This window comes from Artibeus jamaicensis, unplaced genomic scaffold (assembly GCF_021234435.1).
Source record: "Artibeus jamaicensis isolate MK-2021 breed Jamaican fruit bat unplaced genomic scaffold, CSHL_Jam_final contig_797, whole genome shotgun sequence".
Lineage (NCBI taxonomy): Eukaryota > Metazoa > Chordata > Mammalia > Chiroptera > Phyllostomidae > Artibeus > Artibeus jamaicensis.
This window is the reverse complement of record NW_026521977.1, coordinates 26480218-26503465: the sequence shown is the minus strand read 5'-3', so window position 1 is coordinate 26503465 and position 23248 is coordinate 26480218. Positions and strand designations below refer to the sequence as shown.

The following is a 23248-nucleotide window of genomic DNA, read 5'->3' as shown; positions in this document are numbered from 1 at the left end:
AAGAAAAATCGAAGGGCTTTCCATAGATTTGATTTATTAAGAAAGCCCCTTGAAAATCGGCTGAAAACCTGTCAGAGCAAAAATAAAAAATCTATAAAGCAGCCAGCTACAAAAAAGCTTTAAATAAATGAAGTAGAAGCCCAAACTCTCACAGCCCAGCAAAACCCACAAGATCTCACACCTACAGGCACGAGGATGAAAGAACTGGTGGCGAAGTGCTGCCCGTCACCCCGATTCCCCACAGTCCAGAGCATTCTCAGTCTTCCTGATGGACGTTGGCCGGCCCCCCAACACCCATGACCTTCTTTTCTACTTCACGTGATGATTTTAACACAAAAGTCAGGATCTATTCTTGGCCCCCCTGAGATTTCATGGGGAGGGACTTACCCTCCCAGCAAAACTAAAAGTTACTAGCGCCCATTTCAGGGAAAGGATTCCAGAAAGCGGCCCGTCAGTACTACAGATTTGAGGGGGGGAATCTGTGTGTTCTCGCAGCCCCTCCTGAGGAAGGCTTGAGGGTCTTGGAAGCAGGAACGGGTTCAGGGGGGAGCGCACTTGCCTTTCCCAACAGCAACAGCAAAGCAAGACTGGACGTGGCCTAGCCAGTGGGGCCCCTATTTTAAGCTCTGTTGCTACGAGGGAACAGCTGAGAACCATTTCAAATGCAGCCCCTGCCCCGTGCAAGATCGAACATTTCACACCTCAGGGAACATAGTTTTGCTCCTCTCCTAGAGCCTGGTGATTCTTGCTAGGAATTAATAGTCCCCAGGATTTAATCTCAATTTTATTTTTACCTCATCCCACATTCCCAGCCTTCTAAAAATATACTAGAATTTAGAATCCACAGATTGGTGTTGGTTGTTTTGTCTTGTTTAAAATAGTCTCTACCCAGTTGGCACATAGGAAATGAAAAGGAAAAAAAAACCACCTTAAATCAACAAACACAGTTATGAAACTGTGTCACACTAAATGGACTCTCTTTTTTTCTTCTTCTCAATCTTCTCAGAACTTTGAGAACTTGCTCAAAATCTTGCCCCTTGGCCAACTGCAGAGTACTCACTCCTATATGTTTTTTTTCACGTTAATTTTATTTTTTAGAGAGAGGAGAAGAGGGTGAGAACATCCACGTGAGAAACATTGATCGGTTACCTGTGGCATGCACCCCGACCAGGACCGAACCTGCAACCCAGGTGTGTACTCTGCCTGGGAATCAAACCGGCGACCTTTCGCTTCGCAGGAAGATGCCCAGCCAGCTGAGTCACACTGGCAGGGGTAGCACTCACATTGCGTCTCCCCGGTGTGCTCCCAAGAATTTCTGAAGAACATTCAGGACCAGCAGCAGCCTTATCTCAAATGAGCAGCTGAACACACAACTTCCCTTTTGAGTAGCTTAATTTCTAGGAGTTCTAGACCTCATTCTTGCATCCAAAGGCATGAGTCACTCAAAGGTTAGGAAAACAAGCACCGGGACCAGCACCCAAATCCTATTCTGAAACAGCACTGGCAGGAAAATTTCCAAAGGCCCAAATATAAGCACATTTCACCCAGAATACTTCCTTCTGTTCATCTCCTGTTTCAGTATTTGTATTTATGGGAAGTGATTAACGAATTAACATGCAGCTAGTTAGTTACCAGAGAAAATGGCTGCAGCATATATTCCTCAGTCATCACAAAATCGTGAGGGCGAGGCCTGAATGATGGGGCCCATGATGACACTTTCTAACGGCAAAACAGTGCTCGCTTAAGTTCACAGAGTTTTACATTAAACCTGGTGTTTTTTCAAGGGTCAGTATGTATTTACAAGTTCACCTGGCATCAGATTACATGGCTGATTCCTCTAGAGTTTAAAAGCCTAAATTATCATCAGAGAGGATACAGAACGTGGGACAAGGTGAGTCAGGAGAAGAATGAAGATTTCAAATCCTTTTCCATGTCTAACTCATGCAACAGGATTTAGAATGAGTGAAGTTTGCGTTCTGTGGAAAACAGAAAGCAAAGGCAAGGAGAAGCAGCCTAGGAACCACCATCAACACGGGAATGTCCCAGAAGACTTATCTCAGTGTCAAAGGCCAATGCACTGGAGAAAGGGTGGTAACTATGAGCAAGCTTCCTGCCCACAGCTGATTCTGCTTCCATCATCACTGCCATCACCACCATCACCACCTAACACTTACTCCCTGCAAAGGAATAAGCTCCATGCAGGCAGGGATTTTTGTGTTTTGTGTGTTTTTTTTTTTAACCAGTGAACTCCCAGCACTCAAAACAGTATCTAGGATCAAACAGTAGCTCAGTAAATATTCGAGGCTTAAAGCAGACAGTTTATGCACCAGGAACTATTTTAAGTACTGCTGCACCCATGTTAACTTATGTAAACCCCACGACCCGAGGATACCCACCCAATGTTACGGATGAGACAACAGAACCCTGAAAGACCCGCAGGGGTTTACTGGTCTGGCCTTCCCCTAGACTTCCTGACTCACCTCGAGTAAAACTGAACGCGAGCCAAGCCGCGTCCACACAGCTCACGGGAGGAATCAATCAACGACTTCAAGATTCCTAACTCTCCATGGAGCTCGACTTCTCCAGAGGCCTCCCTTTCCCAGCCGTGGTCCTATTATATGCTTTCAGCCAATTTTAGAGAGGCATTTAAACTCTGACCCAGCACAGCTGCAAGAACTGTTAGAAGCTTATCCTGAGTGACGTTGGAAGAGCCCTGTGAGAAAAACTGTATGACCACGAAGTTTCCTCAACAACATTTAGGGTGTAGATGCCTGGACAATGAAATCCCCACTGTCACCCCTGATCTCTTTTCATTGGTTATTATTAATACAATTAAGAGATAGCCCTTAGCAGGGATTATAAAAACAAACATGATAAAATGGAGACATTTGAAGGCAAGTGATTTATCCAGAATCACAGACTAAGAACCAGTGAACGCACACGATGAGCAGAGATGCACACAACCACCGCACCACGGTTTCCCGTGCCTGCTACGGGCACTGGGATGTGCCTGTCCCCAAATTTGAGTTCAGCTCACAATCCACACTGCCCCCCCCCCACCCTGGCAGGGGAGGAAGTCCCATGTCATCTGAGAAGTAGCTTCACTGCTCAGAGGAAAGAAACCACTTCACTAAAGATGAAGCACCTCTCTTAGCTCCCAAAATAAAAAATGTTAATTTCCCCAATAATGACAACGAATTTGCTACAGGAAAACAATGTACACACAGTACAAGGAAAGAAAGTCAGTAAGATACAGATGTCCCACCCTCAGCCCAGGCTTAGCCTGTGAGTGCTTAAGGCAGACACGCTGGCTTGCTGTTGAAGGAGCATGGTGGAATTAAACTCAAGGATCAACAGGGAAACCTTCTGAAGACACTGTTTACAGGTTTTACAAAATATAGAAGCTTCTGTGTCTCACTATTCTAAAGAATGTGTGCTCTGGCTATTGGCCAAGGTGAATCCAATCTGAAAACAGACAAATGAAACAGGTAAGGCCCTGATCTATCTTGACCAAGGAGACAAGGTTCCTGTCATTAAGAGCAAAAACAAAAAAAAAATTGTTCATTGGATTTCTTCTTCATTATAATCCACCACTAAGTTACCAATCAAGCTGACTGATCCGAAGGCCAGGTGGACACGTATGAGCTGGGGCGTGTGGCTGGTCCAGACGATGTATTTACGTGAGTCAGCACACAGTAGGCATGTATGGTTACCGGAGAAGTCAATAACTTCTCTTTAGAAACAGAGACACGTTGTTTTCAAAGACCTATTTCCTTTACTACCCTCCGTCCCTCTGGCTCCCGAATCAACTGTCTGGAGTGACACAGCTGAAGAATGAGGAGTCATCTTTCTCACAGACAACGGGTTTTCTGCATAGTTAAATCTTTTCTGAATTCTCAAACATTTTTGAAGTCCTAAAGTTCTCACTCTAGTGCATAATCTCATACTTTTAACCTTCCCTTTCTGTGATTAAAACATGAATTATGATGTTCCAAATTTCAATGAAAAAAAATCTTACCACTAAGATTCTTTCCACTGACAGAGCAAAACAAAATAACATAAAAACTGAGCATTTATGGGTCTTAATAAACTCTTTTAATAATAGATGTGCCATCCTGTTGTGATTAGGAGCCATGACGCAGTCCTACCTCACTGAACGGCGTCCCGGGCAGGCGGACCCTCGGTGTTGAGATGGGCAGTAGAGTGAGGTGGTGCTCACAGCATTGCGCCCCTCCCACCTCGGGGACTTACATCATCACTACTGCTCACACCTGGGAAGGGGCGGCGACTGGGGTGAGGGGAAAAACACCTCAGAAGCAAATTCCACAGTGAGGAGCAAGACCCCTTGTATCTCAACTGAGCCACTAAATGACACTTGTTGACTCTGGTCCTTGTACCTTACACAGACATTGGTATGGGCCGAATTGTGTCCCCTCAAAATTGACATGTTGAAGCCCCAGCCCCTAGTTGCCCAGAATGGGACTGTGTTTGAAGATGGGGCCTTTTAAAAGCTGATTACCGTATGTAGCCTTATATAATGTGCACTTTTTGCCAAAATTTCTCAGGGGAAAATAAGGATGCTCATTATACATGGGTAGTACTAATTCCATATCTATACAAATGTTTTCAATTCTTTTTTTATTCATATACATTAAAAGTGTAATAGAAAGCAATAACGCTATCTGTGTGCAAAATAATGCCCTAGAATGTGACAATCTGTTTTGTTTCTAAATATAAATAAAAAATTGAACTAAAAAATTAAAATGAGAGATTTTCTTCATAAAAGTTTGGGCAAAAAGCGTGGGTATGCATTATACATGATGAAAGACAGTAAGTTAAAATGAAGTCCTTAGTGGGCCCTGACCCAGTCGGACTGGTGTCCCTATAAAAGGAGGAACCCTGGGCTCCCAGAGAGGCACCGGGCTGGCTGCCCACGCGCAGAGGGCCGCACGGAAACAGACAGCAGCAGGGCGGCCGTCTGCAAGCCAAGGAGAGAAGGCTCAGGCGCAGCCAACCCTGCTGACATTTTGACATCGGACTTCCAGTCTCTGGAACGGTAAGAAAGTAAATTTCTGTTGTTTAAGTCACCCAGTCTACGAGCTGTTGTGACAGCAGCCCCAGCAAACGAACATTAGCAGACATTACATACCCCCCCTTCAAGAGTGCCGGCTGCCCGAGAACAAGGGCCAGAGTGCGGAGAGTTCTGAATGGTGCACAGGGTCTTACCAAATGTGGGCACTTAGTAAACATTTTAGATAATTATACTAGTTCAGAAGGTGATCTAAACAAAAATAGACCTTTATAAATAAACTTCACACTTTTTAATCGCATGCGACAAGTTCTTCCCAATTTCAAATTGGCCACTTGAGCTTTGTAACCTCAGGCCATCTCTGAACCTCTAACTTCCGCTCTCCTCCTTTATAAAAATGAGAATAACAACTGTCTCATCAGGTTTTCATGAGGAAGCTCCTGATACGGTACCAGACACAGGAGAAATGTGACCTCTCCCCTTCCCTTCACCGACCAGAAAACGCAAGGTCGTGACCGCACCCATGACCGCAGAACAAGGCCGTGGTAACACCAGGCCCGGCTCCTCTGCCACCTGGGTACCTCCTCGGCATCCGGCTAAAAACTTAACCTTTGCTCCGAGGCAGAAAAAGACCCCTCCAGAGTGTCCTTTTGGCAAAAGACTTTTCGGTAACATTCTATTTGAATTCTAGAAAAGCCGAGCACCTCAAAGGAGGTCATTTGCTCCTTTTCTAAGCTAAAGGCATCGTGAGTGGAAGAGGCATGAGCTACCAATATTCTTAGGATGAGAAGTTTGATTTCTTGCCAAAGAAGCTAGATTGAAGTCATCTAACATCCGCGGGCCCCTGGATTTGCCTCTCGGTACTACAGCTCTCACTCTGCTCCTCGGGCAGGAAGCCAAGCAGGCATGGGAGGGCAATCCATGACATTTCTGTCTCCTTGCAAGAAGCGATTTTTCCAGAAGGCAGTGAAAAGCACAGCAGGGCTCTCTTACAAGCAGGGCTCGTCTTATCTGGGAGCACAGGGTTCGAACAGGGAAGCCCCGTTATATTTTTACCATGTCACCTTTATAATTAGATGCCCAGACACCAAAGATGACTATGATTTTCATGGTTTAGTCCTATTTAAAAGAAAAATTCTTTCAAAATAGATGTTACTTGGGGCTCGTCAGAATAAAAATGGGTAAAGGAGCTTGAAGGTAGGGGAGAGCTCTGGGAATCCTTGCAGGGAGTGCTCCGATGCTATGATCTCCAGTCCTGGGAGAAACAAGAAGGAATGGAGGAGAAAAAAGGGGTAGCCTGAGGCATGCTCCTTGACATATGACAGACAGCTCCTGAAATAGAAAGCCGCAGGTTTCCAGTCTCAGGGGTATCACCTTCAAATATGTCAATGTTCTAAGGATGGATCGGTTTTCCCAACTGCTGACATCCTGCTGGGAGGAGAGATCCCAGGCCAAACAGGGGCCTCCGACTGGGAGCCTTTGAGGTGGCAGGAGCCATGAGGAGTTCAAAGGCAAGGCCGGCCAGTCACTTGCACCTCCAAGAACCAGAGGGGTGAAAGGTTACTAAAGCAGGAGCCACTGACCAATAAAACTGTGTTTGGTCAAACCTTCTCAGCAGAGAGACTAGAGACTGATGTCTACTGTGTCCGGCGTTCTGAGTTATCCCCGCCTCCGAGTCTCACTGGTCCCTGGGTCAGAGTAGGGGGCTTCTTTGGTGATTAGCGGCTGACCAGCTCTGTCTCCTGACTGGTTCCACGAAAGAGCTGAAAGGTGGGCTGGAAACCTTTAATCAAGTTCTGTCATCAAAAATAAATAAATAAGAGCACAACTTGGGTCAGCTTGTTGCAAAGGAATCTGCCTGGGATGAGATTTCCCATGTTTGCTACGCTAAAACCGGGGGAAAGCCAGCCTGTTTGTTTGATTAGAGAAAGCGAACCAAAACAAGCCTCACCGACCGGGCCCACTTGAAAGGCCTGCCCCTTGTCACTCAGATACACACACAAGCGTGACATATGGAGGGACTAAGGAGAGAGAACGCGGAGGCTCACTCCATCCCCAAAGCTGCCATCATGTCATGCCACATTAGGGTGACGTTCTCTCCTCTTCTGCTTCCCACGTAAGTAATGATTCCAGAGAAAGCTAAGGAGATCTCCTTCGGCAGGTTGTGTATTCAGGGCTGTGGATACCAACTCAGCAGCCAAGTCACAGAGCCCTTCCCACTGGCCCCACAGACTCCCAGAAAAAGAAGCCGGGAACAGCGAGGGTGCAGTGCGGCTGGCCACTGTCCACCTGACCAGAGGCTTGGGCGTCCTTGACAAGCTGCTTGTACTGGAAAGCCCCCTCTTCTGATTGTTATTAACACGAGCTCTCTTGTTGATTCTAAGCAGAAACCCCGAGGTGTGTTCCCCAAATTGGGACTTTGAACAGATGGAGAAGCCTGAAAGAACCGCTCGGGCTACCACAGTGATCCTCAATTTCACCCCGCCCCAGGATGACACACCCACTGTAAGAGTGCCTCAGATTCATCACGGCAGGGACTCTGAAGAGAAACCCATGTCCCCATCCCCAGCCCAGGAAGCACTTAAGAATCTGGGTGGCAGTAAGAGAGACGTGTGACCTTTGAAAAGCCCCACCAGGAATGCTGATCCCTCCCTCCTCTCACAGTTAAAAACTGCTATGGCAGCTGAGTGGACAGCTGGACTCTTCCAATCTGCAAGTTATACCAAAAGCTTTCCGAAACTTACGTTTGCTTTACGTACGTACGTAAAGTCAGCTACAACTTGCTAGGCACAGAGATGTGGGGGGCCAGGGATCTGCGGTGGTAGCTCTAAGGCTGAGGGCGCACAGCCAGGCCCACCGTTCCCTCCGCCCGCACTGCACTGCACTGCAATCCCTGAGTGTGTTGTTCTGAGCCTTCGGTCTGCCACCAGCCTCTGGGTCTCTGCATCAAATGCTAAAATACAGACAACACACACAGATCACCGAGACCTGGTCAAATTAATCTGAAAGTTAAAAATACTTCATTAACCAGATGGGCTTCAAATACTTGACAGGAAAACACCTGTGCCTTTTCATGGAAAGTATTGGAATCTGAAAGGTAACAAGTGAACAGCTCCCCTATTAAATTCCTTAATAAAATGGGAAGTCCCTGTTTAAATACAACCTTTAAGTTATAAGGGGAGTGGTAACCGTACCCTCAGAACTGGTTTCTATGAAGCTACTTCTGTACCAGTCCTGGTGTGGTTCAGTATTAAAGATCTTTAAGTGAAGATCTTTTGCTGCCTTACGTCCTCAGAACAGTAGCACGAAACTGTAAAACTATGTTATCATAAAACCGAAAATTATGCCATGACAAAAATATTTATGCAACTCCAAATTCTCTCAATCTCTGCAATGCTAAAGGATATATATCACAAATAATAATCCATATTAACCTTTGTAAACACAGGCAAAACTCTGATGGATTAGTTTAATCCTTAATAAAGACTTGAAAACAATGAATTCTTTAACAAACATATCAACACTTCATCATTTACTAGTTATTATTTTGTAAACAAACCTAGATATTTTTCTGAGTAGGTATGGAACGAATTCACAAAGCCTGCAATGAGTAAATATTTCTCAGAAATGCTTCATAAATCGTCCTATCCCATGGGAAAACAGTCCCAAAGAGGCAGGCAATTCTTATACAGGCTGCAAATTAATATTTAACACTTTTATTACCCACGCCATTTTTTGAAGCAATGGCCCAGCCTGGGGACTCACTGCGGGGGACTGAGCCGTGACTGACTACGGAGACCGCTCGCTAACATCCCCAGCGCCCAAAGGGGAACCGGGGCTGCCCCACCCGCCGGCCCTCTGAAGAGCTGTGTAACGAGACTCGAGACTCATCATCATCATCATCATCATGTACTTACTGAGAACTTCCAAGATGTTTGTGAAACATTTTAGCACTTTGTTAAAATTATGCCATAAGCAACAGGGCCCAGTTCACAGAACTTCTTAACTAATTATAGGATGTCAATGTACTCCCCAGAAATGTATAAAAAAGTAGTTCCATCGCTTCAGAGTCTGGGGCATTTCATTTTGTTTTATTGCTCGTTTGGTTTTAGTTGTAATTACCTTCCCCACAGGAGCTACAGGAGTAATAAAACAAACCAGTACATTTTATTGTTTGCGCAGTGAAAATCATCAATCCTAGATCAATGGCTCTATAATTTCACTAACTTACTACAAAAGCTCCTTGCTTTTTGCCTGAAACTCAAGTTAAATGGCTATTTTAAATTGAACACACTTGCAAAACTGCTCATGTCCAAAACTATTAGAAAAAGGAAAAATATTGGGTTTGTGCCAAAAGGGTAGAGAGCAGTTAAAAATATATATGCACTGGATTTTGCTTATCTCTACTACTCTCTTCCTAAAAGCTTTGGTTAGGAGAAAAAGGGCAGGAGGCCCCAAGTCCGTGGTGAAGGCGCGCCCCACCCGCCCGGCCCCTTGGAAGTCCAGGCTGCAAAGCTGGGAGGGGGCGGGTAAGGATGCACTCTTTGAAATGCCTGGAAAAACATTCTGGTCAGGAGGTGCCAGAGATCTTGAAGCTCCCATCAAGCTGCTGGCCTAGATCCAGGTAATGGCTTTTCCTTCCCCTCAGCTGTCTACTGCGAGAGTTTTCCAGCAGAGAGAGAAAGGAAAAACAGTAGGGAGAGGGGGAAGCAGCATCCAGTCCCCTACTCTGTCACTGAGGGGCAGAGGGGCCTGAGCGCCGCAGGCTGACTTTTACAGGGGGCCTGGTGTTTCCGTGGAGCACTCTGGGAGGATTACTGGGGGCTAGCAATCTGGCCTAAAAGGGGCAGGGGGGCAGACTGATGAAAGTCCCTTTAAAGCCGATAACAGTGATCCCGTGGACAGAGAGACAGCAAGCTGCAGCTGGCAAAGACATGCGAGCAGAGGTCTAGCCAGTCAGACGGCCTTTAGGAAACAAAATACGTTGTAAACCAGGCTCCCCTAACTCTTCAGGGCTGCCCGACTCACTTGCTGAAGCTTGAAAACACAAACTGTCAACAGAATGGCATTTCTAATCAGGGGATAAAAATAAAAGCCCTTGCAAAATCCCCCCTCGCCTAACCCTTAGTGCCCTGCCCCTACCAACCAAGAGAAATTTACCCCACTGATGGCGAAGTACCGGACCTGCAAAGGTTAATTATCTCGCTGGTCTTTTACCTCCAATCACAGCTGCACCAACCAGCCCCTCTGCCTGGCATTTTTCTTCAATTTTAATATCAGAAGTTTCACACGCCTGCCTGAGCTCCTGGACTCGGCAGAAAGGCCCATATAGCTGTCAGCGAACTGATAAGAACTTTAAAATTACTCCGCAGGGCCTCTTTAGAAAGAAGAGCCAAGGAGCCCATAAAGAAAGAGGGCAGGGGCCACGGAAACCAGCCGCTCACACTGTTTTAACGTGGCATTAAAATGAGCTGCAGATTTATGGCAGGGTTTTAGCCCCTGGCCCAAATCATCTGGGATGAAGCGCTTGTCTCTGCTCTCCAGTGAGATTTCAAATATGGGATAGAGCTGGCCAGAAAGGAGCGGGGGAAGGGAGGCGGAGGCAGCAGGAAGGGGGGGGAGGGAAGACGCGAGAGCGCCAGGCGTCACAGACAAGAGCTCTCCATTCGGTAGGACGTGACCACCAGCTAGTTCGAAAAAGTCGTCTGACTGGTCCTCTTAAGCTCACATAAAAATTGCCTTTATTTTTAGTTCATACCCAATAAACTCTGATTCTTCAACTGTTCACCACCCAAATGTCAATTCTGGTTTTAACTTTTCTCTGTTTCTTCCTTTTAGTTTTTTAATGCAAAAACAGTAAAATCATGGTTTGGCAGGGAACACACTAGAAGAGAGGAAAAAAGACGGTAAGACTTTTTTTTCCTCACTGGAAAAGGGAAAGAGTGATAGCACTTTATCTAAATGTGCCAATGAATTTAAGGCCAGCTAGAAAACCATAGATTTTAATAAGTCATTCTGATCCTCACAGAAAAACAGAGAGGTGAACCTCTTTCCATGTCAAGATGTAGAAAGTATACCGGAAGCCACAGGAATAAATTTTGTTTCCAGTTTCCAAGCCCAGAAGCAAATGCATAACACATCCGTGTTGGTAACTCACTGAGGTTCCTGAGGACCCAGCCCCGTACCAGGACGCTCCTTCCAGGATCCAAATACAGACCCAGGCGGAGCTCTCCCGAGTCAGCGTCAGCGTCAGCAGGAAGCACACAGACCAGGACCTCGACGCTGTAAGTCACCGATTTCACTGAACCACACAACTGCTCCCTAGTATCATCAGTCCCAGGTCTGAGTTAAGAAGAACTGAAGCTTGGAAAAGTCAGGTAACTTGCCCAAAGTCACAAAGTTGGTGGACAGACAGCAAAGCTGAGGATACGAACTCAGGCTTCTGCAACTCAGAAGTTCATCATGTGCTTTCCACTACCAACATTTTTCAGTTTTTTGGACGAGGACCCACTCGAGGAAACACACAAACACATTGTACACTGCAACTCACCGCACATACACGTATATAACCAAAACAAGGTTGTCAGGAAATACTTAGCCTTACTATGCAATATGATGGTATTTTCCTTTCTAGTTATCTTTCATTTAAAAAAATAAAATGCTAGTCACAAACCACTGATTTAACCTCACGAGCAGCTACTGAACCATGGCCCTTGGTTTGGAAAATACCACAGTGGACAATGCGGAAAAAAGACGCCTGTTGGCCTGGGAGGCGGGGGAGGCAGGAAACCCGGGTGCCGGCTGGGCTGGGCTTGGGCCCTGACAACTCAGGATGGCTCCAATCGTGCCTTTCTTGTGACTTGTCAAATACGGGGAGAGGGTTGGATATTTTCTCAGGTTACTTTCAGCACTTTGATTTTTTCCTAAATCTCCTTAATTGATACTGCCTTCCCCTTTCATCACACGTCTTTCCGTCACTCTTCACTGGGCATCTACTATCCTTTCCTTTTGATTCTCTACAGAGTTCTCCGCGGGCCTTCAGTCCCCCACCCCCCTCCGCTGCATCTCACCCACCGAGCCTTCGCACAGAAGTCGGCCTCCGCGCGGTCAGCGCGTGCCCACGGAGCATCCCCCTCTCTTCCGAGACTACCCAGTCCTGAAGACTCCGTTCACCTCCGGATGCCTTGCTGGCACCCCACGCCCCCTGCAAGAACTAGCTGTGCAGTACTTCTGGCCTTTTAATTTGAACATTCCTGAGCGTACTGTCCCCAGCACTCTCGAGGGATTTCTTAAAGACGGGGTCCCCTCTTTTAAAACTCCTTCACCGTGTCTGTACAACTAGGAGCAAAGCAGGTTCCTAATATACACTTGGTTGGTTTGCATTATGAAATTAAGGACTCTAACTTTCTTAAATTTGGAGAATATTTCAGCGGGCACACTGGGAAAAGTCACGAAAACGATGAAAAATGGTACTGCAGTGAGAGAAGTGAGCGTTCGCGGATGAGGCTCCACACACTGCTCACTCACTCACGTTTGCCCACGGACAAGGACGCCACGGCTGCCAAGGAAAGCAGCTCCGCGGCCCCTCCATCTGCACTGCGAGGATTTAAATCTCAGAAGCGATACGGAATAACTGCAAATCAGCCCCAACCTTAAAGACAAGAAAATTTATTTACAGGCCCCAGAGCACTATAAATTTAAGACTGTTCTATTAAAATGCTTTTCTTGGCTTCCCATCAGATACTTGGCAAAAGTCTTTTTCCAATAGGTTCTTAATACTAAAGTTGGGGGGAAAAGTTAAAACACATAAAAATGCTCTTCCTTAAGAGTTCCAGTTAAATAAGTCCTTATTTTATGCTGCTTTAAACAACACCCAATACATTGGCCAGCCCCCTGCACAATATGGATTTATACATTCAGGAAAACTCAAACATAGAGTGTACAGTGCTTTTGAAAAATATTATGAAATTTGAAATATCCTCTAAAGTGATTACACTCAGCCCAGGCTCCCCCACTGGCCGAGGAGCCGGGCTGCGGATCAGAACCAGGGCTGCCTGCTTCACAGAAAGAACTCCAGGGAGCGAGAGGGTCACTGTGTTTTATTTCAGGGCGAGCAACCCAATACCTTTGTTTAGGGCAAATATGAAAGCACAAGACTGGGAAACAGCCTGGAGTGGCGGGTTGGGACTGGACTGTCGGGGAGGAAAGGAGGCAGGAATCTTAGATGTTTTTTGAAAGCCTTGAGAGTTCAGCTTATGTATATAAAAATTTTTCAATTTCACAGTCGGGGGAAAAGAATGATGGGCATTACAATATTGATTCTGGAAATCAGAAGTGAAATCTCTTCCGCAGTCTTTATATTTCCAGGGATGTGTCCAATCTAAATGTCTCAAGTAATCACTTTTTAAAGACTATCTAACAAGCAGTTAGCCCGTATTACTGGGGAGTTCATTCGGATTTTTAGCCTCAGTCCACTCCACACAGTGATTTGAATAATGTTGTGGGCAGAAGAGTAGATCGTGCTCCCAGTCTGTCCCTCACGCACTGAGCGCTCCTGGGAGGATCGCCTTACGTCTCTGTACCCTCAGTCCCTTCACATGAACACTCTACCTCACTCTCCCAACTGCCTATCTCTCCGCTGTTTAAAGAGTCTGCTTCGTAAACTGGCGCGTGCTCGGCGCGGGAAATCTGAACGGACCCCGGCACAGGGAACCCTCGGAGAATGTGTCCATCTGGGCTGCTGAGGTTCCTAGCATCGGAGGACTTACACCTTTTAAGTGAATCACAAAAACACTTTTTAAAAATAAGAACAAACATTATAGATAGGCAAATTCATAAAATATATGAGCCAATATTAAAATACATATGTACGTGTGTGTGTGTGTGTGTGTGTGTATATATATATATATATATATATATATGCATACACTAACAATTTAAACTTTGCCTAAAGATTTAAAGGCCTCACAAGGAATAGCAATTTCTGTATTTCCTCCACTTTAAGAAACTATTGATATAGTCAATGTTCAAACTGAGGGTAAGACCCATTTGGGTCAGAAATCCACAATACGAAAAACAAGATGCACCTCTCTGAATCAAGGGTCCCTGCCATCTTACCACGACACGGCCAGCACACGGCGGGCAGGCGGCGAAGCCTGCAGAGCTGTCTGCCGCACAGCCAATGTGCCGAGAGATCTGTTTCTAAAATAACTTTTCCACCTTCTCAATGCCTGCCAGACTGGCAGATGGGCCACCTCAGAGACCCTTCAAATCTGTGACTTGCAATCTACTCTGGTTATGGAGACTGGAGAATTCGAAGCATTGCAACTGTGTACGGGGAACTATGCACAGAAAAGGAGGCCTCGTCAGGGACTCTCCTGGGAGGGGGGTGCGGGAGCACCGGCGCACACGCAGGTTCGCCGGTACGTGGTCTGTGCGGCTCTTGCCCACCCCACCACAGCGAGGCCCAACTGCCGTCCGGTGGGTGACCGTGCCACACACCTGGGGCTTTATTTCCTTACATAGAAGCATTCTGCCTTTTCCCTAATCAGCCCATTATATCTCCAAGTGCACCTCTACAGCCCAAATATTAGTTATGCTTGGTAGGGAAATAGGAAGGCAAACTGAGATAAGTCAGTGCAAGAGACTGAAGGGGAACTGCTATTTTAACTTACCCAAGCGTTAAAGGTGAGAAAGAAAAGAAGATGCTGGATGTTTCTGCCACCTCAAAGCCTCCCGGTGGACTGAGTACAAAGAAGAGTTCAAAGGCAAGGCAGGCTCCTGACTTCCACCTCCTAGTGTGGCTGAGGTTAGAGGTCACTGCTGGCGGAGCCACTGACCAATAAAACAATGTTTGGAAACTCCACTCAACAGATAAACTGGGGATCCATTTACGCCTTCCTCCCTATCCACACAAACATTTCTAACCACACAGTCCAGCGTCTACCCAGCCCTCCGAGATCCTAGACTGCTTTCTTTTCCATTGTGATAAGGGGATATGAATACTATGAGACCAACCAAAAATACTCGGTTGCCTTCAGTTGTGAGAAGGATGGTCGGTGGGACTCTCCATCCCCAAGGCCTCCCACGAACGCTACCTCCCCAGTGTGGGAATCAGTCCCTGTCCCACACCTTCTCCCTTCCACTTCGGACCCCCGACGTACTTTGAAAACTCTGCACCATCTCCTCCACTTTCTTTGTACTTACACCCACATGTCCACAAGATGACTGCTAGGCTTTTGTGAGTGAGGATCTCGGATTTCTCGTTGTCTCCCATCAGCCTCCCTTGGGGGAGAAACGCTTAATTAGGGCTTCACTAAATTAATTGACTAGTTCATTTAGCTCATAGGACACTAAAAGGCCGACTGATACTGTTCTAACTGTTATCCTCTACTAATTGAAGGAACTGGCTTTTAAGTTACCCACACACAAACAAAAACCCTAAGCCACCCGTAGCCCGGCCAGAGCCATGTACGGCAGCCAGGCCTTCTCACTGTTGCCCTGCAGGAGTGGATGGCTGAGCCACGGGTTGTACTTTTTCTCAAAAATCTCAGTTTAACTACACTTACTCACTTTAGGCTCTAGCCCTGTAGTTAATATTATGGCTGCTGCGCTGTCACATCTAAGGTCAAAAGGACACTGTCACTTCTTGTTAGGCGAATGTGTGTCTGCCTTGGAGCACCCCAATCCCCAAGTCGCGGTAAGGGCTCTGACCACTGTTTACATCGGTCAGACTGCAGCCTTTCTGACCCTGAACTCTGAGCTGCAAAATGTTGCTGCAACACCTTCATCATCAAGATCCTACCCCAGATTGTGGGGGGTCAATCTGGAAACTTTAGCTCCATTCCATCTAGCAAAAGCAAAATCCTGTGCTAAGCACTCTTTCTACCACATCTGCAAGAATTAGTCTCTAGAGGGAGTGGCCCTGAGGACAAGGTCGGAGTGAAACACCAGAGCAGCTCCTGGCATTAAGGATTTCCGGTTTCTTGGACACACTGAAACAGTCAGCAGGAACAGGAGTCACTTAAAAGTGGATGGAGACCTCTGCTGGCTACAGCTGTCCAGGCAGCCCTGGAAGCTGGTTCTCAGTTGCTCAGCAGGAAAGTCCCTCTGACACACCAGCCAGGGGCTCCGGGGTGCCAGCCACTGATGCAGCGGGTGTTCCCCTAAAAGTTATGCCTGTCTTATAAAAAGGTTAAAATTTGACCTCCCCAAAGAGAATTCACTAAGGTGTGAAAACCTTCTGGAACAAGGTGTATGCTATTTTCAGTTACTCCTGCCAAGGTCAGGTTAAACCAGTGGACAATAAACGGAGGGCAAAATGTCCAGCGTAACCTGGAAAGGGCCCTACAGAACAAAAGGACTCTCCCTAATCTTAGAGAGATGAAACCTTAACTATCGACAGAACAGCGGTTCTCAATCACAGCAGTTTTGTCCCACAGGGGACATTCGGTGATGAGCAGAGACACTGCTGGTGTCAGTCACAACTTGGGATGAGAGTGTGCGTTGGCAGCTAGTAGCTAAGCCTGGTTGCCCCTCATGCCTGCCTTGGAATCACTTCAACCAGACACTCTCACCTATGGTTGAGATCAAACCAGTCTAGAAATCTGGGGTAGGGAGAAGAAGAGAGGTCATTTTTGGAACAGAGAACACTCGGAGAAAGGGAAGCAGGCTGAATGAAGCACTGCAGGGAAATGAATGCCCCACAAGGTCTGAGTGCAGCATGGAGAAAAGGGGCATCGGGAGGCAGGAGAGGATCTGGACAGGGAGGCAGGAGGGGCCATGACTCGCCTCCTTTGCAGGCTGGCACAATGCAGGGTGTTCACCACCAGAGGGGGCAACCGGCCCTAAGGACCGGAGGCGTTCATGCAGGAGAAGAGATGACCTTCATTATCGGGGTTGTCAAGGACAGTAATATTCTCTCTAAGAACAAGAGTTTCAGGGTTTTCAAACAGCTGAATGGAAAATGAGAAATGACCTGGCCGCCCTTCCTTTCATAAACAAGGACACAAAAGCCCAAGGAATCTTGGTGACTTGTCATGGTCACACGATGCATAGGGACAGAGCCAGGGCACAAACCCAAGTCTTTTGACTCCAAGTATGTTTTTTTGAACCCAAATAACCTGGAAGTATACAGTTTTAAATGGTGTTTATTCACTCCTTCTCAAGGGCTCTATGATGCTGCGTCACCTCCGAAAATGACCGGCCACACTTGTTCACACCTGTGGTTCCCAGGCCGTGCTCCTACGGAACAGCAGCATTCTGGGAGTTAGCCCAGGCCAAATCTGCTCCACAAACCAAATGATTCTCTCCCTACATGAAGGCAGGGGCTTTTCTCGGCTTCTTTTTTTAGACAACAGTCTCGTAACAGAGTGTATCTGATCTAGCAGACAATTCTCTATTTGGTTATGTTAGTAAATAAGGAGCCATAAAAACACAAGGAGCACAAACATCAGGACTCTTCATATAGCAGCTTCTTCTACCCATGTTGTAAGAGCCACGGGTTTAGATCAAGATTCGAGAGATCTCTAGACCCATTTTCTGATTCCCTAAAATTCAGGTGAGGTCATGAGTTAAATGACAACTGGGGAGCCCAGAAACTGAAAGTGAACACAAGTACACTATGAAAAAACTACGGGGAGGCTGAAATCAATCTGCGGTTTGTTTTCAAGACAGAATGTCCAACTGTCTTACAGATTTGGGGTCCAGGGAAGGCAAATCCTTGGTCTTCAGAGTCAGCAGCAGGTCGAGCCAGCACTCAGTACAGGCTGAGATAGGAACCTGAGGCTTCATTGCTGTGGACGCAACCCTCTCTTTGGTTTAAGAAGCTCAGTTAGTATAAAGAGGATGGCCTGAACACACCCACTCACTCCCACTCCTTTCTAAAACCCAAATGACAATCAAGGGGATTTTTTAAAATTCAGGCATGATCGCTCTAAGGCAAAGAGAATGGCAGATGAGGGAACAGCGACAAAACTGGAGAGCTGAAAAGCAGAAGTGGTAGCTGCCTCTTCAGGCCCCTGAGCGCTGTGTCCTGGAGTGCTGAGGAAAACCCAAGTTCTCCTGCAGAACCCCAAGTGGGGGAGCGGTGGGGCTAAAGGCAGGAGGATGAAGTGAACATATTTAAGAAGCTGTCAGAAGCCCGGATCCCCTCCCCAATCCACACAGCCAGGGGATGGCCCTGCCCTCAGCCGGAGGAAGGCCTGAGACCATTCTGTGGACCAGGTTAAACGCGGGCTCTCTGCCTGCGGGTGGGGCTGCCAAAATGAACAAAAATGGGATGCGTGGCCCAGCTCCACAACCGCTGCTGAGAACCCCTCAAACCTTTCCCCCTGCCCGTCTCCTACATGGACAATTTTGATTGAAATAAAACCTTTGGAAATCCATTTACAGAAGTAAGCACAGTACTAATATCAGGATAATCTTTTTAATTTTTTAAAATTTCCTTGACATTTAAGCCCAACTAAATTTTTTTCAGGAGAAAGGAAGCAGGCCTAAACGGGACACCCGATGGAGTGCTTCTGACAGCAGAGAGCGGCCCAGGGAAGGGGCACCAGAAGGTGAGACTCGGGGAGGGAGGCGGCAGCATCCAAGTGTTAGAAGGGAAAGAAACCGGGAACCTGGGCCAGCTTGGATGACAACATTCTCGTGGTTCACAGGAACTCAGAAGCACCACCCAGAAATGCTCCAGCCTCTATGACTGTCCTAGTCACTACCGCCAACACCTGCTGTGAAACGAGCTTCCAAGTGGCTCGGCTTTGCATCCAGAACACACAGCTACGGTGTGACCCCAAAGTCACAGCAGGCTTCCCTCAGGAAGTGTTTGTAAATCTGATAGTTATTATAACAAGCCTTACGTGACCAGCTCACCTAAACCATTCCCCGCTTTCCAGGCTGGTTGGGTGACGTAGTGGAGGAGACAGACTCCACTCGCGCAATCAGCTGCTGCTGCTCTGTACCCACGCGGTCAAGGGCACCCCGCACATCGCCCGGTCACCTCCCCAGCAGAGCCGCTGAGCATTCTTACCTGTCTCTGCATCTCTTCGATCTGTCTTTGGGGGATGCTCTGCAAAATGCTGTAGACATCTGACATCTTCTCTTCTGGCACAACCACGGACGCTCTGGAGACAACAGCAGGACAATTCACGTCGGTACAGCCCGTCTCACGGAGCACCCCCACACACATCACCTTGTTTAATTCTTACGAGCAGGAACGAACCTCCTTCGCACACCCTTCCCCCCACCCCACCCCGCTGGTGAGCAGTGCCTGCTCCTCCCGCTTCCTCACGCCAACCTTCTCAAAGGTCCATTTCCACCCCTCCCCTCACCGCTGCATTTGTCCTCCCTCCAGCCCACTGGAGCGCTCCAGCCACCCTGGCCCTCTGCACAACACAGGGCCTGTGCGTGGGAAGTCCCGCCTGCCTGGCACACTCGGAACGAACGACAACCTTGCTCCTTTAGCTGGACTGCGCATCCAAATCCATTCATTCACCCAGCATCAATTTATGGAGACCCTATAAGGAACTAGGTTCTGGTAATACAACAGTGAACAGAACAGGCCAGGGCAGCCTGGGAACCCCTGAGAGAGCCGTGAGACCACCTCAGAGAAGAGCGTTCCAGGCAGAAAGACTAATAAGTGCAAGGCTCTGAGGAAGCAGCGTCTCAGGAACCTTGCAGCAACTGCAAAGAGGCCGGCGTGGCTGGCAAGCGGTGAAGAAGACAGGGAAGACCAGGAGGTGAGGAGAGACAGGAAGGAGAGCCACCGCAATGCACGAAGGGCCTCGCAGGCCACTCTGAGTGCACAGGCTCTGGCTGAGCCAGAAAGCCACCGGAGGTTTAGGAAAGGCACGGCACGACTGGACCACGTTCCAACATAATCACCCTGCCTGAAGTGTGAGAACAAAGTACTAACAGCAAGACCGGGAGCAGGGAGGGCAGCTGGAGGCCAAATCTGGGCGAGAGATGCCGACGAGGGAGGGACTGATGCGGGTGGTGGGAAAGGAGCGCCAGCAGGGTCTGCTCACTGATTAGGCACCGCCTGAGGGAGGGGGGCTCAGCAAGGACTCGCCCTTCGTGGCATTTAGCAGAGTTTGTCATTATGCCTGTATAAATTCGTTTATTTGGATCGGAAGCCCCCTCCCACCCTAGAGTGGTCCACCGGGATGGAAAGCAGGCCTAGTTCCACTCACCGGCGTACCCTGAGCATCTGGTACACTGCTTAGCGTGCACACACAGTTAGCACTTAATAAATGTTTGCTAAACGAATACATGATTTTGACTGTACAGATGGGAAAACTGAAGCTCAACAAAGATGAAATGATTTGCCAAGATCACAAAGCCAGCCAGTAATGTAACTGGTAATCTGAACACCTGAGCCCTCCCACCGCTTCTCCATAACTCCACTACCCAGGCAGACCTAGCTTCTGCCAGAAATATCTTTTCACACTCAGCTCAGGGTCACCGCCTCTGTAAAGCCCTCGCCATCTCCACACCGGCAGCGGTACCTGTCTCCTTCTCACTCCGCTCCGAGCTCTCCACCCTGCTAGGAGAGCTCAAACGGTGTTTGGCAATTACTGGTTTACTTGTCTATCTTCCACCACCAGAGCATGAGCTTTTTGGAGGCGAGGTTTGTCCTTGATCATCCTTGAATCCCCATACCTAACATAGTACCTGGCAAATAAAAGGCACTCCACAATGTTTTCATGGATGATGTACATGACCGAAGCGGCTCATCACTTCTCTAAGATACAAAGAATTGCACACCCTCCTCTCCCAGGAGGCTCCCTTCTCGGTTCCGGGTTTCCATCGCCCCCATGAATGTATCTGTTATGGCACTTAACACACAGGATTCGTCTTCCTCACTACACTCTAACCTCCTTGATAGCAGAGACTATTTTATTCACAGTGGGCTTCCCAACAAATGTGAGACGAATGAATGAATACAGGTGCGAGTGAATGCTACTTAAATTCTCAGTACCTGGAGTGATCGGACCAGGAAAGAAATATCAAAAAAAGCTGGGAGAGGACAGCAATTAAGCACTTAAGACCACGTCAAGCCTGAGAAGTATCTACAAAAGAAACGCAGTTTCTATCATCCTTAACCTCCAGGTCCTGGGGAAGTGAAATCACGTGACTCAGACTCGCAGGCTTTTCTGCTGATTACAGCACTGACAGCTGGAACCAGCAGAACCTCCGTCTGTCCAGCTGTGCTCGGGAATGTTGCTAAGCTTCCGGCCATGTGGAGGCACTCCTCCCCCAGCTGGTCACAGCAGGCAAATTCCATGAGGACCCCAGAGCGCTGGTTCTCAACAGGGGCCGCAAACTGCACGTGGGGAGCTTTAAAATTCGGCATTCCTGAGGACAAAGCCCAGGCATTTTTTAAAGTTTTCCAGGTACATATATTCTACAGTCTCTACAAACCACTGCTTTTGGCCAACAGTTGGTAAATGCTTTCTGTAAAGAGCCAGAGAGTAAGTGTTTTAGGCTTTGTGGGCCGTACAATCTCTGTGGCAATCACCTAACTCTGCCATCCTGGCGTAAGACTAGCCACAGACAATATGTAATTAAAAGGGCGGGGCCGAGTTTCAATAAAACTTTATGTATAAGAACTGGCAATTTGCCCTAGTTGGCTCACAGGCCTCTGTGCCAACCTCTAGGCCAATGGACTAACTCTCCTGAAGGAAAACATAGCAAAACAATCTAAAGGAGTAGTTCTCACAGCAAGGGATACGTCGCAAGTACTTGGGGACTCTGAAACCTAACCCACACAGAACCACTCAGGTAAAGCTTTTTAGAAGGTGACACCCACCTCTTCCAGTCAAGAACTTCGGAGAAAGGCAAAATGTAGGAGTCTGCGATGACAACAGGGACACAGCCGGCCCGTAAGATGTCACTCAACACCGCCTGGCCCAGCCGAGCTCCACGAAGGACCACGCAGAAAGTAGCCTCCTGCAGGGACAGAAGCAGGAAAAGGGGGTTACAAACCAGGTTTGCTGACCCTCGTACACAGATCCCTGCAGACCGTGAAGTTCTCCCAAAGGCCGAAGCCCAGCGACACTGAGGCATCCTGACACAAAAGTGCTGCAAGGTAAGAGCTCACACCAATAAAACTTCAAAGTTCACTGGCTGCAACACCGCACATTCCTGCCCTTCAGCATTACGTCACTGCCTCCTCTGTTGACACCCTGAAAATGCAAACCCACGCCCAGGTCTTCCTCTGGACACTCACCAGGATGACTCCCCACAGGCTGGTCTCCCTCAACTCCAGTGCACTGCGTAAATGCGCCAAAGCACAACGGCTGGACGTCACGCTTACCGCAGCCCACCTTGTAATGGAGCTGTTTTGTCTGGGCACCGGGCTCTCTAGAGGGCCCCCCACAGGGAAGGTATGAAGTCTCATTTCATCTTTCCACCCCCCACGGCATCTGGTGGTGTGCTCGGCATGCAGAAGATACTCATTTCATGAACACAATGCCTTTGAAAACATGTTAACACAGACACCTTCTATTTAGAAAACTAAATCAAACAAAATGCAAAACCTCAAAAGATTTCTTCCCCACTCACTTCCTCAATGTGGGGAACATTTGGGGAAGTAAGAGAGGCATGGGGAAAACGCAGCTGCAACACATAAAACAAAGTAAGAAAAGACGCTTTATAATACTCAGTTTCTCCCAGATTTTGTCTCCTTAGGAGAAAAAAATTTTTTAAAGACAAGCTATTTAATCTTTAAAGCCAGAGAAAATGAACATCTAGAAGAAAATGTGGAGAAACTCCACATGCCACACTCCTCTGGGGACAGACCAGGGAAGCAGCGGGGGGCAAGGAAGACGGCCCAGCGTGGCACCGGCGGTGCAGGTGGACGGCCCGCCGGCCCTCGGAGTCGGCGTCCAGATGCGGACACACGTGCGGATGGCCACTCTTCCTGTCTAGACAAAGGTTACTATAAATACGCCTGTTCACAGCACCACTGTTATCAGTCAGACATTCCAGAGCAGATGCAGCCCTTTCTGAAAGGAAGGATTTTAACAATCTCAGCATGGGCCAGTTCTCTCTGGAGATTCAAAAAAAAAATCACACCAGCTCCTTGGTATTTCTCCTTGAAGTAACCTGTCTGCACTTTAAATATTTAAGTGAACAAAACTCAGTGTCTCCTTTCCTAGCCCCCATGCTCTTGGAATGCCAAATATCCTGCTTATAACACATCCCCAAGGACTGCTTTGC

At 47.7% G+C, this 23248-nt stretch overlaps 1 protein-coding gene across 2 annotated transcripts in view; it reads right to left on the bottom strand.

Annotated features, from left to right (window-relative positions):
• EXT2 (exostosin glycosyltransferase 2) overlaps positions 1 to 23248 on the bottom strand; it is a 125399-nt gene that overhangs the window by 76074 nt on the left and 26077 nt on the right. For both annotated transcript variants that reach the window (XM_037166100.2, XM_037166099.2), the window contains exons 6-7: positions 21837 to 21976; positions 19056 to 19149 (exon numbers count right to left, since the gene is read on the bottom strand). In XM_037166100.2, the coding sequence (XP_037021995.1) occupies positions 19056 to 19149; positions 21837 to 21976 (234 nt within the window). The remainder of the gene's footprint in view (positions 1 to 19055; positions 19150 to 21836; positions 21977 to 23248) is intronic.